We start from the raw sequence: 13,869 nt of genomic DNA on the forward strand, positions 1-13,869 counted from the left end.
TGGCCACAGCTGCCCTGGGGCAGACTGACAGAGGCGTGGCTGCCAGTTCGTGCCTACGGCCCCTCTGACCATCACCGGTACATTCATACACATTCACACACCAGTGGAGCCACACTGGAGGCAACGAGGGTGAAGTGTCTTGCCCAATGACACAACAGCAGTTGGCTGGGGAGAGCAGGGATCGAACCGCCGATCCTTTGATCATTGGATGACCTGCTCAACCGCCTGAACCACTGCCGCCCTACAGATGTTTACATTGCTGTGCAAACTGTGTCCTCTCTTTTCATTTTACTCATTTAAGCATAAACTGCTGTATATTTTGTGTTTTGTTCTATGTATGTTGAATAAATGAGTTAAAATGTCAATATGGTTTTAAAAATTATACAAACAAATAAAACAAATTTGAACCACCACAAAACTTTAACAAAGGTTTTTACGTTTTAAAATAATTTTAGAATCACTAAAACTTTGTTTCCTGTGATTTGTAAATAAAGAATACAGGAAGAAATGCAAGCATTTCTAAAAAAAACTTATTCCACTTCTTTAGCACATAATGTAGTTTAGATATATATTCAGCTTTAATCCTGGACAAATAATGATAAAACCATAGAAGAAGATATTATGAGGTCTGTTGTAAACAAACAGAACTCGGACATAGAGCAAGATGATCTTCTAAACAAGCTTTATTGTTGTTCTGATTTTTATTAAGTGCATCTACACCTATAGTATTTTTAAATATGTGCACCCAGTGCTTTATTATTGGCAGAACGGACCCGGAAGAAGGGTTAGGATTAGGTTAATGGATGCCAACAACATTTAGCCGCGTTAAGATGATTTAGCCACGGATGAACTTAAACAACATCAGCCTTTATTTTGTCTGGACCCGACTGGAAACACAAATTCCTATGATTGTTTGCACGGTCTCTCAGGACTGTTCATTCTAAAGCCCCTCCGGCACCTCGCTCACACAGAGCAGCCGAATGGACTGCGGTCCAAACACAAAGCACCTCCCCTTGCCTGCGAACACGAAGCTACAAGACTCCAGCTGCTCTGATCAGAGACTCGCTCGTGTGGAGCAGCCGGTTCATACTAACAGCCACAGATTGGATTTTGATTTGATTTTTGATTTGAAATGGTTTATTTCAAGCAATAAATTAAGAATAATACACAAAAGACATTACAATCATCAGTTATACATGCATACAATGACGAATCAAACATGGGATAATTAGATATTACATTAAATATTGCTTGAAAGGGAGTGGAAGGAAGCAAACATACATAATCCCAACACTGTTCTACCATAACCATTTTATTACATTATTTATTATTATCTGGTTCATAGAGGAATTCCTTAAAATAATTTGTAAAAATAGACATAACTATTTTAGAAATCAACCTGGCAAATGCAGATCAGTTATCTAAAATATATGCAGATATATTCATTAGAAAAATCATGTATGTGATTAAAAAATAATTATATATCAGTAAAATAGACATGTTTCAAAAATCTTCATAGCATAAATAGATCAAGTATCAAAAGTTAAAAATATTAAAATTAGATCAAAAATCAAATTTTTTTTACAAAGTGTGTTGTGGAAAAATAGTTCTGTACGTCCACAATTCTCGGGTGAGAGAGAGGAGCACAAAACAGCTGTCAGGAGTGGAAAACAATGGCACCTCTCAAACAGGCACGCGTTCAGAGACTCTTTCAACTAATTAGGGTTGAAATATGTATTTCTCTAAAAAAAAAAAAGACTCAAAAAAAGGGGATTTTTGCCACATGGTGGAGCTCAGACAGCACACATACTGTACATCATTGACTGTGTATGACACACACACACAGACAGGTAAAATACTTATGTTTGCTAAAATGTATTGAGGGCCAACACTGTTTCATTGTATTAAAGCATCAATTTCGTTGTATGATTTTTAAAAATATGTTAAACTAAAGGCGGACTGCGATGACAAATGTAAAAACAAACGGAGAACAGTCATTCTTACACGGCAAATCAAAATAAGTTCTTGTTCTATTTCTACATACATATATGAAAAAAGCAAAAATTATGAGAAGTTATTATTTCACAGGTACAATGCTTAACAATGGCTAACCCTTTCTGCTGTTAAAGTCAGGGCAAAAAGAAACCAAAACCACTGAGGCTCTTGTTTACACTGAGCTAATAAAACCCTGGTCACAATTTCTTGCCTTTTCTTTCTTCTTACCACTTCCTTTGTTTCTTCTGTTTCCCCTACCACAGCATCAAAAAAACTGGTTAGAAGTCATGGTGTTTTAGCTTTTAAAACAAAAACTAAAGCAACTTTTATTCAATTATCAAAATTATCTCCATCATTTGCTGTTTTTCATCTCAAGGTATATTTCTTATTCATGTTACAAGTTTAAAAGGTGTTGAGTGACGCTGATTATTGTGGGTTTTTTGTGTGTCTTTTAAGACAAAGATGCATGCCATATTCAATAGAAAGTAAACAGAGTCATCTGATGTATCGCAGCACTTCAACAAAGTTAGATTTTCTTAGAAATGTCGAACAAGGCTGTGAAAAAAATGGAACGGAAACTTAACCAGTCATCTAAGACAAAAGGGAAATGATAGCCCCACTGTCTTTTTATTTTCAGATTAGCTTCTGACCAGACAGGATGAGGGCTCCTCATGTTCTCCTGTTTCTTTTGTGCATCTGGCTTAAAGGTATGACACATTTTGTTTATAATTTGCATACAGAAAAAAATTGCTTTCTTTATTATATTTTATTTTTTTCTTATTTTCTCCAACATATTCTATTTTTTTTTATAGAAACTAAAACCTCTTCCTGGACAGCTGAGGTACCATCCCAAGTTAAAGGTCTCCTGGGCTCGTGTGTGGTGATCCCATGCTCCTATGATTACCCAGATCCAGATACGCAAATCACTGTTTTCAAAGGGTTTTGGAAGAACACCGACAATCAATTTATCGTTCACCCACAAGAGTCGGAAATGCTGGAGAAATATCGGAGCCGGACTCAGCTGGTGGGAGATGTTAGGCAGAAGAATTGTTCCCTGAAGATCGATCCTCTCAATCAAGAGGACGTAGGACCTTTCTTTTTCAGGATTGAAATCGAAGGCCATGACAAATATTCTTACTCGAAAAACTCAACCTTAATTTCAGTGGCAAGTAAGTAAAACACAGGCCTGAAAACTTTGTAATTAAAAATATGGGTTGTGAACGTAAAATATGAAAGCAAAGACAAGAAGCTGCCACATGGCACGTCTTTGTTCCAGTTTTATAAATTCTTTATGGATCCATAGCAATTGTGAAAAAACCTATCCTAGGATTGTACACTCCTTCTTTTTTAGGATACTACTGGAAACCAAATCATGCTGTTATCACCTGCTTAACAGATGCATTTCTATGTTGTTTATTTAATCCAAACCTGTTAGTTACAAATGTGCCATATGTTTTTCTTGAAGGGCCTTTTCTTTGCTTGTTTTATTTCCTCTTTCATATTGAAATGTCTTTATTCCCATAGGACCATAACCATCTCTGAACATGCTGTACACTTCTTCCTGAATACTATCTTAGCTTTAAAACCGTTTTAAATGATCCCTGATCTTTCTATCGTCTCCCTTGCAAACACAGGTGAACCAGACCCTGTTTCTATCTTTGTGAAAGAGGAGCTGAAGGAGGGTCAGACTGTCTCTGCTTCCTGCTCTGTTTCTCACTCCTGCCCCAGCAATCCTCCAGTCTTCAACTGGAGTCACCATGGAAAGCAGAGTTTTCAGTCGCAACGGCTCGATCATGGTCAATGGAATGCAACGTCTATTCTGGCTCTACATTTGAGCCGCGCAGACCACAACAAGAATTTAGAGTGTACTGTCAGATTCCAGGGAGGCATGCAGCGTAATGCATCCAAGCTCCTGAAAGTAAGATGTAAGTATTCTTTCCTAAATTACTTACTCAGTGTTCGCTAAAACTGTCAATCTCCCTTAAAAGTGTCTAAGACATGTCTAAATGCAACAAGTTTTTATTTAGTGCATGCAATACTTTTTTTATAAGCCTTTGCAGTCAGATTTATTACTACTTTGAATTTGCAATCTTGTATTTTTGCAAATATACTGTTTCTTTCTTGTCCAGATGTTTAAATCACATTTATTTTTAGTCATTCGGGTCTAGAAAATGGTGTGTTGGTTAGCACTGTCACCTTACATACTGCAAGAAGGGTCAAATCCCAGCTGGTTGTTTTCTGTGTGGAGTTTGCATCTTTTCCTCCTGCATGTGTGGGTTTTCTCTTGGCACTCCGGCTTTGGGCTGTAGTCTAAAACAAGCTTCACAGGCGCCCTGGTGATTCTGAACGTTGTCTTTTAGAAGTGAATACAAGTGTGTGTGTGTGAGGTCCTGTGAATCTTTCCCTTAAATGTTGCTGGGATGGGGGTTCCAGCAACCCCCATGACTCCGCACAGGACCATTCTGTAATTGAGGACGGCTGTGGAGCAGAGGTGGAGCGGTCGACCTCTCACGTGAATATCTCTGATTTGGTGTCTGCCTTGCCCTACCATGTTCACTGCAAAAAAGAGGCCCCTTAGGAATAGGTCAAATAATAAGCAAAAAAGAAATTCTGCCACTGGGGTAAATAAAATAGTCTTTCAGACATCTTTTTTTTTTTAAGAATAAAAATTTTAGCCACAAAGACGTGATTTCTTAAACTAAGATTATTTTGTCCTTGAAAATTTTTCTTGGTGAGAATATTTGTCTTTCGAGACAGAAAAGATGACATTTTTTCTTGATGCAAGGGTCTCTTTACTCTCTTAAGATTCAGTTTTTGCTGAGAGGTTGGCACCAGTGTTGAGCAGCGAAGACTCCATCAGTGTGTGACTGTGTGTCTGCATGGATGAATGGGACTGTGACTGTAAAGCGTTTTGGGCCTTAATCAAGGTAGAGCACTCTGTGAGAATATGCCACTTTCCATTGAAGATGGGTGGATGTAGGTGCTCATGTATGGTGGAGTTTAAACTGTAATTTCACATGAGGCTTGATAGTAGCTTTACAGTCTATTTTAAAAATGGCAACTGGTCATAACCTCCAGTGAGCAAAAGGCAATGAGTCAAAGCCGACAGTCAAGTGTTCACTGAACACTGAATCCAGAAAGCAGAAAAAGCACTGTTATATTGGTTTTGGCTTCTCACCCCAGTGGAACCTCTTTGACCACCAAATGTATATTTGAACACTGAAAAGCAGTGGCAGCTTGCTGAACTATAGTTAGTCTCACAAGATTAATAGTCACCCACCCTGGAAAAACTTGGGTGATCTTTAAGTTCTTTGTGGCTGCGTGTTTGCTCCTGTTTTAAACATCAAGTGTTGTTTATGTCATACTGTTAATCTATTCTTAAAATGTATCCTAAATTCTTTATCTTGATTATTCATGCAAAAATTCTCTTTTCTATCTTATCACACATCAATGCTTTTGCAGAGCTGCACAAACTTATATTTGTGGGTGAAAAGACTGTGAAAGATCTCAGTCACAAAAGCTGTTAAAAAAAACTGTTGCATTTCATTTGTTAGAATCAGGTGAAAGGCATTGACTAAATATTGTTTTTTTAGAAATTGAGCAGTCAGGGCTTCTGAAAAAAAGACTAAAATACTGCTGCAGCTACATTTTCTTAGAATGAAAATAGCTTAATATTCCCTATTTGTTAACATAATTTTTAAAAGGCCCAAAAAATGTAATCCCTCTAAGAAACAAAAATACTCTTCAATAATATTTTTTCAATGCAGTTAGCTTCCAGTTCCAAATATACTTGACATGAGACTGTTAAAGGTTTTAAACTCATGTTTTCCAAGGGAAGATGATTCTCTGTAGGAAAATTTAGCCCCACAGGTCAGAGATTTTAACAACTGAAAACATAATTTTAGGTTTATCATCTTTCTAAAGGAGGCTTCTGTAGATGTGTCGGGTTATCTTTCCACATTATGACTTTAAATATGAAACTTTCAGATGTACAGAGCACTCTTAGAAGGAAGTTCCTTTTTCCCGGCCATAGTACCAAATGCGTATTACTGTTTAGGATAACAACAACAGGAATTCTCTGCAGATGCTCCCACAAAGGCCTTGGTCGAGTATAAGCCGGACATAAAAGAGGGAGACACTGCCAAACTCAGCTGCTCCAGTGATGCTCAGCCCCCCATCAGTAGATATGAATGGCTTGAGGAAACTGGTGGGCAGGTGTTTGAGGGGAATCTCCATGTGGTGAATAATGTCTCTAGACACATAGGAGCGTTGTACTGCATGGCCATCAATGAGGAAGGGCACGTCAAGTCCAAACCTGTGCAGCTCAATGTGTTATGTGAGTGTCATTTTAGATATCATGTGAATCTGACTTTCATTTTTAAGCAAAAAAATAATACAGAAATTCAATCAGAATTATTCAAGACATTTATTTCTTTATTTTTCCAGATGCCCCTGAAATTAAGAATGAATCTGCATGCTCCTTGGAGGACAACTTGATCCAGTGTAATTGCATGGTGGACTCCAATCCTGCCAGCATAGTCTTTTTCAGTCTGGGTAACAAACTTCTGCAAGCCACCAGAGGAAAGGAAGCAAGGAACTTCTTCATTCAGGCCCCGGTGGCTGAGTTTGCATCCTCTGAATCTGTGAGCTGTTGGGCAAATAACACTCAGGGCAGTGCAACCCTCTCCCTGTCTGTACCTTCTGACGGTAAGAACAAGGAATTCCAACACTTCCACACAGAGAACTAGACTTGTGTCAAGAAATAAAGCAGTGTTTAACATCATTGTGTGACTTTTGCTAGGCAAGATGATGGTCATTTTGATCGTCACTGGAGCAGCTGGGATTGTGGTGATACTTTTAGTAATTGTGGGAGTTGTTATAAAATGGTAAGTAAAAACAGGATTTTGTGTATTTGTGTATCAAATATTGCTTGTGTAAGGAATTAAATGGACCCAAACAATTGAAAAAAAAGGGCTAAGAAGCATTAAAATGAAGAAACGCTCTTGAAAAATAAATAAAAAATAAAAAAGTTATTATTTACACCGAAAATAATAAAAAAAAAAAACACAAATCAAGCCTACTTGAATTTATAGAGTTATAAAACAGTATGCCAAAAAAACCAACAGAATCTGTCAAGAGGGAAGAAATGATCAAAAATAATATTTGACAAAATGAGATCAATCATAAATATAGCAGAGAACGTTTTTATCAAATAAACTTTTTTCTCTTCTTTTTAACCTTTTATTCCTATCTTATTTAAACATTTTTATCCTTTGTATGCATGTTTAATGCTTAACCAAAACACATATGCACAGCTCCAGTTTTAGAACACAAAAAAACAGAAAGTTATAAACACAATTCATTTTGTTATCATCATGCAGGTTTTGAAAGTTAACTTTGAAGCCAGGTTTGTGATTCTGTATTTGCAAATGTTCAGAGAAACACATTTAAACACAAACTATTAGACAGAATGAGGAACAAAGCTTTAAAACGTTCAGCAGCTCCATATATGCCAATCTTTATTCTTTTATTTTCATTTTGGATTGTGTGTGTGTGTTTTTTTTTCCTCCAGCAGGTGTAGTTCTGCAGACAACAGCCTCACTACAGGCCTCAGAGATCCAGCCCTGGAGCTCCCGAAGTGTTACATCACTAAAAGGTTCAGTCAATAACGGCTCTATCAGAGTTCATGTGCTTGTTGTAGCCTCGTTCAGCTGCATCTTAATCATTTTTTTGTTTCTGTTTCTGTCAGTTTTGATCAAGAGTCAACTCACTCAGCGATTTACGCCAATGTTTCATCAGCTATGCACAAGGAGGTGTGCGAAGCTTTCTTATTTTATCTATCACAACAACCAATGTCATAACTACCAAAAAACTGATTCAGACTTTCTCTTGTTTTCTTTGCAGAATGATGAGGATGAAGCAATTTATGCAAACACATGACCAGAGGAAGAAGAGTCATTCAACAGTTTCCAGTGCAGATCAAGACAGCTTCAAATATTGTATACACAAAAAGGAAAATATTATTTTTAACCTCTGATGTGTTGGCTTCAGCATAAGATGCTTCCCTGTCATTAATAACCTTTTACCGTTGCATTATGTATCAAACAGTGTATTATAAATGGTGATCAATAAATTCTTGTAAAACTGAGTTCAGATAAGCTTGACAACACTTTGGAATTTGTGCGATAACAACACAGAACAGTAAAGGTACAATGCACTTCAAATTTCCCATCTTGTTGGCCCCATTAGGTCATAAATATGGCTGCATAAAATATTAAAGATCTGACTAAAAAATGACACTGTTTGGGTAAAAAATCGTCAGACACAGTGGGTCTTTTGTCATTAGCTGACTTCAGCACAAATGAAAGGGCTTTTGTGTGCAGGAGGCTGAGCTTTAAACTGACTGATATGAAGACATACAGCTTATAAGGTGTTTTCGAACACTTTAGACACGGGAATTTCACCACAACATCAAATAAGCGTATAAGAACAAACTTGCAAACATGGTGGTGTCATTTTTTCCTTTACTTAATGTCAAAATCATGACGGAAAAAGGCTTAGCGGCAAATACCATCAACAATTGCAATTTAAAAACGGGTTCATATGGATCAAATGAAGGTGTATGTGGATCACAGAATCTAAATTTTCATTATTCCTTTGGACTGACTGAAGGGGCTGATTTTTCTGCTCGTTTGTAGCCTCTGTGTCAATCTGGGGAGGTGGAGGAGTTGTTGAAGTTGGTTAAAAGTGGTTTGAAGATCAGGGCAGACATAGTTTTCCACATAAATTGGGTCAGCTTCTTCTAACTGCTGCTTGACAATGCCGGCGTGATTCCGAAAGAAACAAAGAGAAAAAGCTGGGCAGGACAGAGCAGACAGCTTTTACTTTGCCAACCACAGAGAAAGATGGAGAAAGATGGAGGCTTGGGTATGGTTGGGAGATTTCTTGTCAAACTGTGGATTTAAAAAACGTTTTTCTCTTTTTTCCTAAGTAAAAGCTGAATTATCAACAATCATCTTTTAAATACTCAGGTGTGTCTAAAGTTGAAAGGGCCACCATCCATGCTACTGACAACATCCAGCAGCCTGCTGCAGTGGGTTGCTGGGAGGTTTCCCAGAAACTTGGCTCGTTTTTCAAATTTCCATGACAATTATTATTAATTGCTCCTCCAAACATCCGCCTGCAAAGTAAAGATGGGTGCTGCAAGTATCTCAGTCCTGAGGGGTAGAGCGGCCTGACTCCATGCAGTGTGAGTGCCACTGGAGGGGAGGACCATATGCCGGCAGAACTCCTCACCGTGCCTATGAGTGTACGTCGCGTTGTGGCAGCCCTGTCCCGGAGAAGACTCCACTCTTACTGTGGTTCCACTGGCCACACCACTTGCTCTGGCATCGTCTCCCTCAACAGCTTCCAGCTGTCCTCTCTGCTCTTGGTGGAGCTATCAGCTTATCGTTCGGGCACCTAGGTGTGTCCAATCTGGGATTCAGTCTCCATGGAGGTGAAACATCAAACACAACCCCCCCCCCGCCCCCCCCCCCGCCCCCCCCCCCCCCCAAAAAAAAGAAAAAAACCAACAACACCAAGACAGAAGCATGCAAACAAAAGAAGAAATGTTTTACCTCACAACATGCGTACTGGTTCCTTACTGACGACGCGCAAATGCTGAACACGAGGTGTGCAGTTGATACGTAAGTGCCTGTGGGATGCCCAAGGAAACTACACTCTGATTGTGCAATTTTCTAGTTTCTAAGAGTCGGGCTGCAAGTACGGAGCACGCTTATCACTTGAACTGCACTAACAGGCCCCTTGTGCAGGTAAAAAAAACGACATGCTTGTGTCTCACCTACTTTCCTACATGTTGTTTAAATGTTTAGACAACCGCATGGCTGCAGCATGCCTGTAAAAAAAATGAACAGTTTTGCTCCACCGTCTCGCCGTGCGGTCAACAATACTAAAAATTTGTGTGCCCGCCTGCATGTCCTGTACAGGCTTGCCCATTTTTTCCCGCAGACAGCCCGTATCCACCATTAAGGGCAGAGGTGACGAAGGCATGAGGTGCACAAGAACCATCTGCTGTTTATTTCCTGTGGGGTGTCGCACCGGATGTTTCTGTTCAAGCACATAATTTATATTCAGAGGTTTTAGTTTTCTTGGAACCCTTGTGCTATCTTAGATGACCCCATCCTTACATTGATGTCTTCTCCCCACCGTGACAAAGGACAAGAAAAAAGGTTCAGAGCACTGTCTAGTGGGTCTAGATGACCCAACTCCCAATGTTAAAGTGCCTAGGATAGCACAAGGGTTAAAACACGTGTATAGAGGTTAACAGCTCTGAAGTCTCAGCTATAGCTCAGTTAAACTCTTCAGTCTACTGTCAGTCTAACTGATTGAGTTTGGTCAACGTATGGTCTTTTAATTCAGTTCAGAATTAAATTGGTCCAGTTGTAAAAAGTGAAAAGTGCAACAAAGAAAAGAAAGTGAAAGCAGGGTCATCTTTGTTTTACATTTTGATGAACAGATTCAAAAGATTCCTACTTTACTCTTTGGCATCAAATCTTAAATGAAAGTGAAGAAAATTGACCCTTTCATTTACAGGAAATATGTTACAACATATTGAGAAAGATTGGAAAAAAATCTTTGAAGAAAAAAATACAAAAAGCAAAAAAAAAAAATATTGTTGCATGCTATTTTGGTAAGACGGCCCCCGCCCCCTAAATCTAGGTTTCAAAGCTTCTGCAGAAAACAGAACTTACTTTGAAATGTTCCGGTTTTACAGCAGTGTTGCAAAACTTGCAAGACTTCAAGGTTTGATAGAATTTCCTTCCTCGGTGGTGTCAATTGAGCACCACCACGAGAATGTGTGTTTCTGTCATTTAAAATAATTGTTTTTTCCAATCAATAAGGACTGTAAAGAAATCACATATTTCTGCTTGCATATTTTAAATGTACATGATGGATTTGTTTTCCAGAAAACTAAAGAGTTTAATTTAAGATTAAGAGTTTCAGAAAAATTGACAGCTTTTAAAGCCCGCAAACCTTTTTAAAAAAGAAAGAAAGAAGAAAGCTAGAATAAAAGATAAATTTATTGTTCAAACAAGCAACGTAACTCTACAAGACACATTTCAGACATCAAAACACAGACAATAAGGGGCAACAGCATTTGTACAATGTAGACTTTCTATTATGAGAAATCCACATTTCCATAAACATTTTCCTTGTGGTCAAAACTCTGGACCAGTTGATCTGCTGGTGCCTGCAAAGACCAAAGAGGAGTTACGTTGGGTTATTTTTGTAATAGAATGAAATAAAAATGACATTAGTTGGGCTTTTCAGACCGTTGAAGCTCACCTGGACGTTAATGTAGATGGGATCATCCACGTCTTTCTTTTCAAACACTTTAAGGTCAGATTTTTTGCAAACCGTTTCTCTGAAAAAATAAAAGCATATTTAGATTAAAGAAAGCTGCCTTCAGTGAGCTGATGACAAAGTTAAATATTAGGGGATCACATGTTCTCTTCTTCCCACTCCCTTTCAGGAAATTATTCAATATATTTACTAGATTCAGTGTGTTATGTGTGTACTCTTTGTACAAGTTCTCATATGTCTTTTATTTATTTTTTCTAATCAATTTATGCATTAACTACCATGAATACATCTGATTTATCTTTGTTTTTACTTTATTTTTTTCCTTTGTTTTTATTGCTGGAAATTGTTTGAAATCAATCAACCTAATTAAAAATTCGCCTAAACATCTGCAAACATCTGTCTGTAGAAAGTCCCAAAGCAGTAAATCATGAAACAAACCTTTTGTGTGACTTCGACAATGCTCTTCTGAAGTTCACATAATAGCTCGATTCCTCCCGGGTTAAAGTTCTACTCGACCTGTGACAATCAGGTAATTTTCACAAGTGATCAATTAAAATCGGGACATTTTCTTCATGACTGGACTCTGCATCACCTTAATTTTGGCTCCCGAAAAGGATGAAACCCTTTTCAGGAGAACCAAACATTAAAGTGAGTCTGCTTTCTTTTTTTCATCTTTTCAACCTTCAGCCAACAAAGAATTTTCCTGAAACCAAGCTTTACCTTTTGTGTTTCGTGCAAATGACAACTCCAGTGATGATCATAACAACCGCAAGTGCAGCCAGTGTAGTGGCGGTGATGTATGTGTTTAAGGTAGAAGCCTCAGAGACTGGCATGGCAGACACCGCTGTCAACAGGAATTTTTTCAACTTTTAAAACTAGTTTTACAAAACTAAGTAAATTTCTGTAAATAACTTAATAAAAATTGTACTTATAGTTACCTGTGGTCGTAAAAAAACCTTTAAGAATTAAAAAAAAGGCATTTTTTAGTATGTTGGATTATGTGTAAAGGATATTTTGGTGCATGAAAAACTGAAAAACCATACCTGATTCTTGTGTGGGTTGTATAATGTATGTCCCTAAAACAAAAAGGAACTTTTAATTACATTTTTTGTACTCAACAAAAGAGACAAATCTTCAAAACACATCAAGTTTGACTAGGATTTTCACCTCTTAGAGAAATTGAGACTTTTTGCTTTTTGAAACTGTACTGGTCACCCTTAGCAATGATCCGTACATAAATAACCCCCCCCATTGTGATGTTCAGAATCTGTAGAGAACAGTCTCCACTTGTTTCATTTCCAATCAGTTTTGTTCTTCCTCTAAATTCTGGAAGCACGCAGGTCTGGTTTGGATGAAAAACGAAAGCCTTCTTGTCGTTGTCTGTTTTGCTGCACACACTGGTCCCATCTGTCTTCCAGTACACTTTGACATCTTGAGTGTGGTGCTTCTCAGGGTAGCTAAATTGGCAGCGTATGTTTACGTCTGAACCCTTTTCCACTGTGATATTTCTGTTGACATTTAATGTCCAAGTCGAATCTGTTTTCAAAGCAAACGAAAAAAGGAATTAATGATGTCCACTCCAAGTGTCGAACTCAAAACAAGACCTTTGGCTCAGAGTGTCACCCACCTTGTAAACATGACGCCAGGGTGACCACAAGGCTGAAAGTTATCACCTTCCGCTGCAACATCTGATCAGAGACACCACGTCCAAACTTTAAGTTCATCTAAACTTTCAATTTTCTGTCTTTTCATGGTAACAAGGAAAGGTTTACTTACATTGAGGCAGGCGCAGATGAGGCTTTGCTGCTTTGTTGAGCACTTTTGAAAAGAATTAGCTCTTACCACACTTGTGAATATTTCTGGGTGTTTCCTGTTGCACAGCATAGCAGTGACAACACTAGAAGAAAATAGGAAGGGGCTCAAAACTGTAAAGTACTGACAGATCAATATATATTGAATATTACGTTCGGATACACAAGTAAATTCATAAACATAGATGTCTCCTGCATTTTTACTGAAAACTAAAACTTTCAAAACGATTTTTTAACCTTTCGGCTCCCTTTAACCCTCAGTTTGCAACGCCTAGAAAATAAGGGAACTAAAGATTTTCAAGCACGTTTGCACAAAACATGTTTTCTCAGCTTGGAAACACCAATGATTAAATATTCCCGAAACATGAAAGTGAGTCATCATCAGAAAAACTGGCTGTGAATTTGAAGGAAGTATAGCTTCTGTTTGAGTACCATAATAGGGTTGGACAAAAACTCTATTTTTAGTAGCTTTATCCACATATACATTTTTTTCTTGTTTCTATAATGTGGGAATTTGAGTCTGTGAAAAACAATAGATTTATCGATGCTCTATGAGCAGGAACTGAACACTCAGCATAGTTTTTTTTTTTAATAATCAACCAAAGACATGTTAAAACATAAAGCAATAAAAAAACATTACTTGGGAACTTTTTGACTTGAACAGTGTTTTGTTTTATCAAGGAAAGTCTGCACCAAG

At 37.9% G+C, this 13,869-nt stretch overlaps 2 protein-coding genes across 5 annotated transcripts; one reads left to right on the forward strand and one right to left on the reverse strand.

Annotated features, from left to right (window-relative positions):
• Nucleotides 1–2,604: 2,604 nt before the first annotated feature.
• On the forward strand, nucleotides 2,605–8,143 carry LOC105355911 (sialic acid-binding Ig-like lectin 13). 3 transcript variants are annotated; one of them, XM_020710090.1, is made up of 9 exons: nucleotides 2,605–2,702; nucleotides 2,808–3,164; nucleotides 3,630–3,920; nucleotides 6,080–6,331; nucleotides 6,442–6,702; nucleotides 6,797–6,881; nucleotides 7,568–7,651; nucleotides 7,745–7,808; nucleotides 7,900–8,143. In XM_020710090.1, the coding sequence occupies exons 1-9, from the start codon at nucleotides 2,654–2,656 to the stop codon at nucleotides 7,933–7,935; spliced, it is 1,479 nt and encodes a 492-aa protein (XP_020565749.1). In that variant the 5' UTR covers nucleotides 2,605–2,653; the 3' UTR covers nucleotides 7,936–8,143. The 3 variants fall into 3 exon arrangements, with proteins under 3 accessions (XP_020565749.1, XP_011483406.2, XP_020565750.1); XM_011485104.2 differs by having other exon boundaries at nucleotides 7,571–7,651; XM_020710091.1 differs by lacking the exon at nucleotides 6,080–6,331.
• A 2,917-nt stretch (nucleotides 8,144–11,060) lies between these two features.
• Nucleotides 11,061–13,446, reverse strand: LOC101172436. Of its 2 annotated transcripts, none has more exons than XM_004077800.3 (9): nucleotides 13,138–13,446; nucleotides 12,989–13,049; nucleotides 12,529–12,897; nucleotides 12,405–12,437; nucleotides 12,300–12,317; nucleotides 12,082–12,205; nucleotides 11,800–11,877; nucleotides 11,344–11,422; nucleotides 11,061–11,248 (listed from the first exon to the last, which is right to left on the reverse strand). In XM_004077800.3, the coding sequence occupies exons 1-9, from the start codon at nucleotides 13,243–13,245 to the stop codon at nucleotides 11,177–11,179; spliced, it is 942 nt and encodes a 313-aa protein (XP_004077848.2). In that variant the 5' UTR covers nucleotides 13,246–13,446; the 3' UTR covers nucleotides 11,061–11,176. The 2 variants fall into 2 exon arrangements, with proteins under 2 accessions (XP_004077848.2, XP_011483407.2); XM_011485105.2 differs by having other exon boundaries at nucleotides 12,294–12,317; nucleotides 13,138–13,445.
• Between the last annotated feature and the right edge of the window lie 423 nt (nucleotides 13,447–13,869).

The sequence above is a fragment of the Oryzias latipes genome, chromosome 16 (assembly GCF_002234675.1).
Source record: "Oryzias latipes chromosome 16, ASM223467v1".
Taxonomy (NCBI): Eukaryota; Metazoa; Chordata; class Actinopteri; order Beloniformes; family Adrianichthyidae; genus Oryzias; species Oryzias latipes.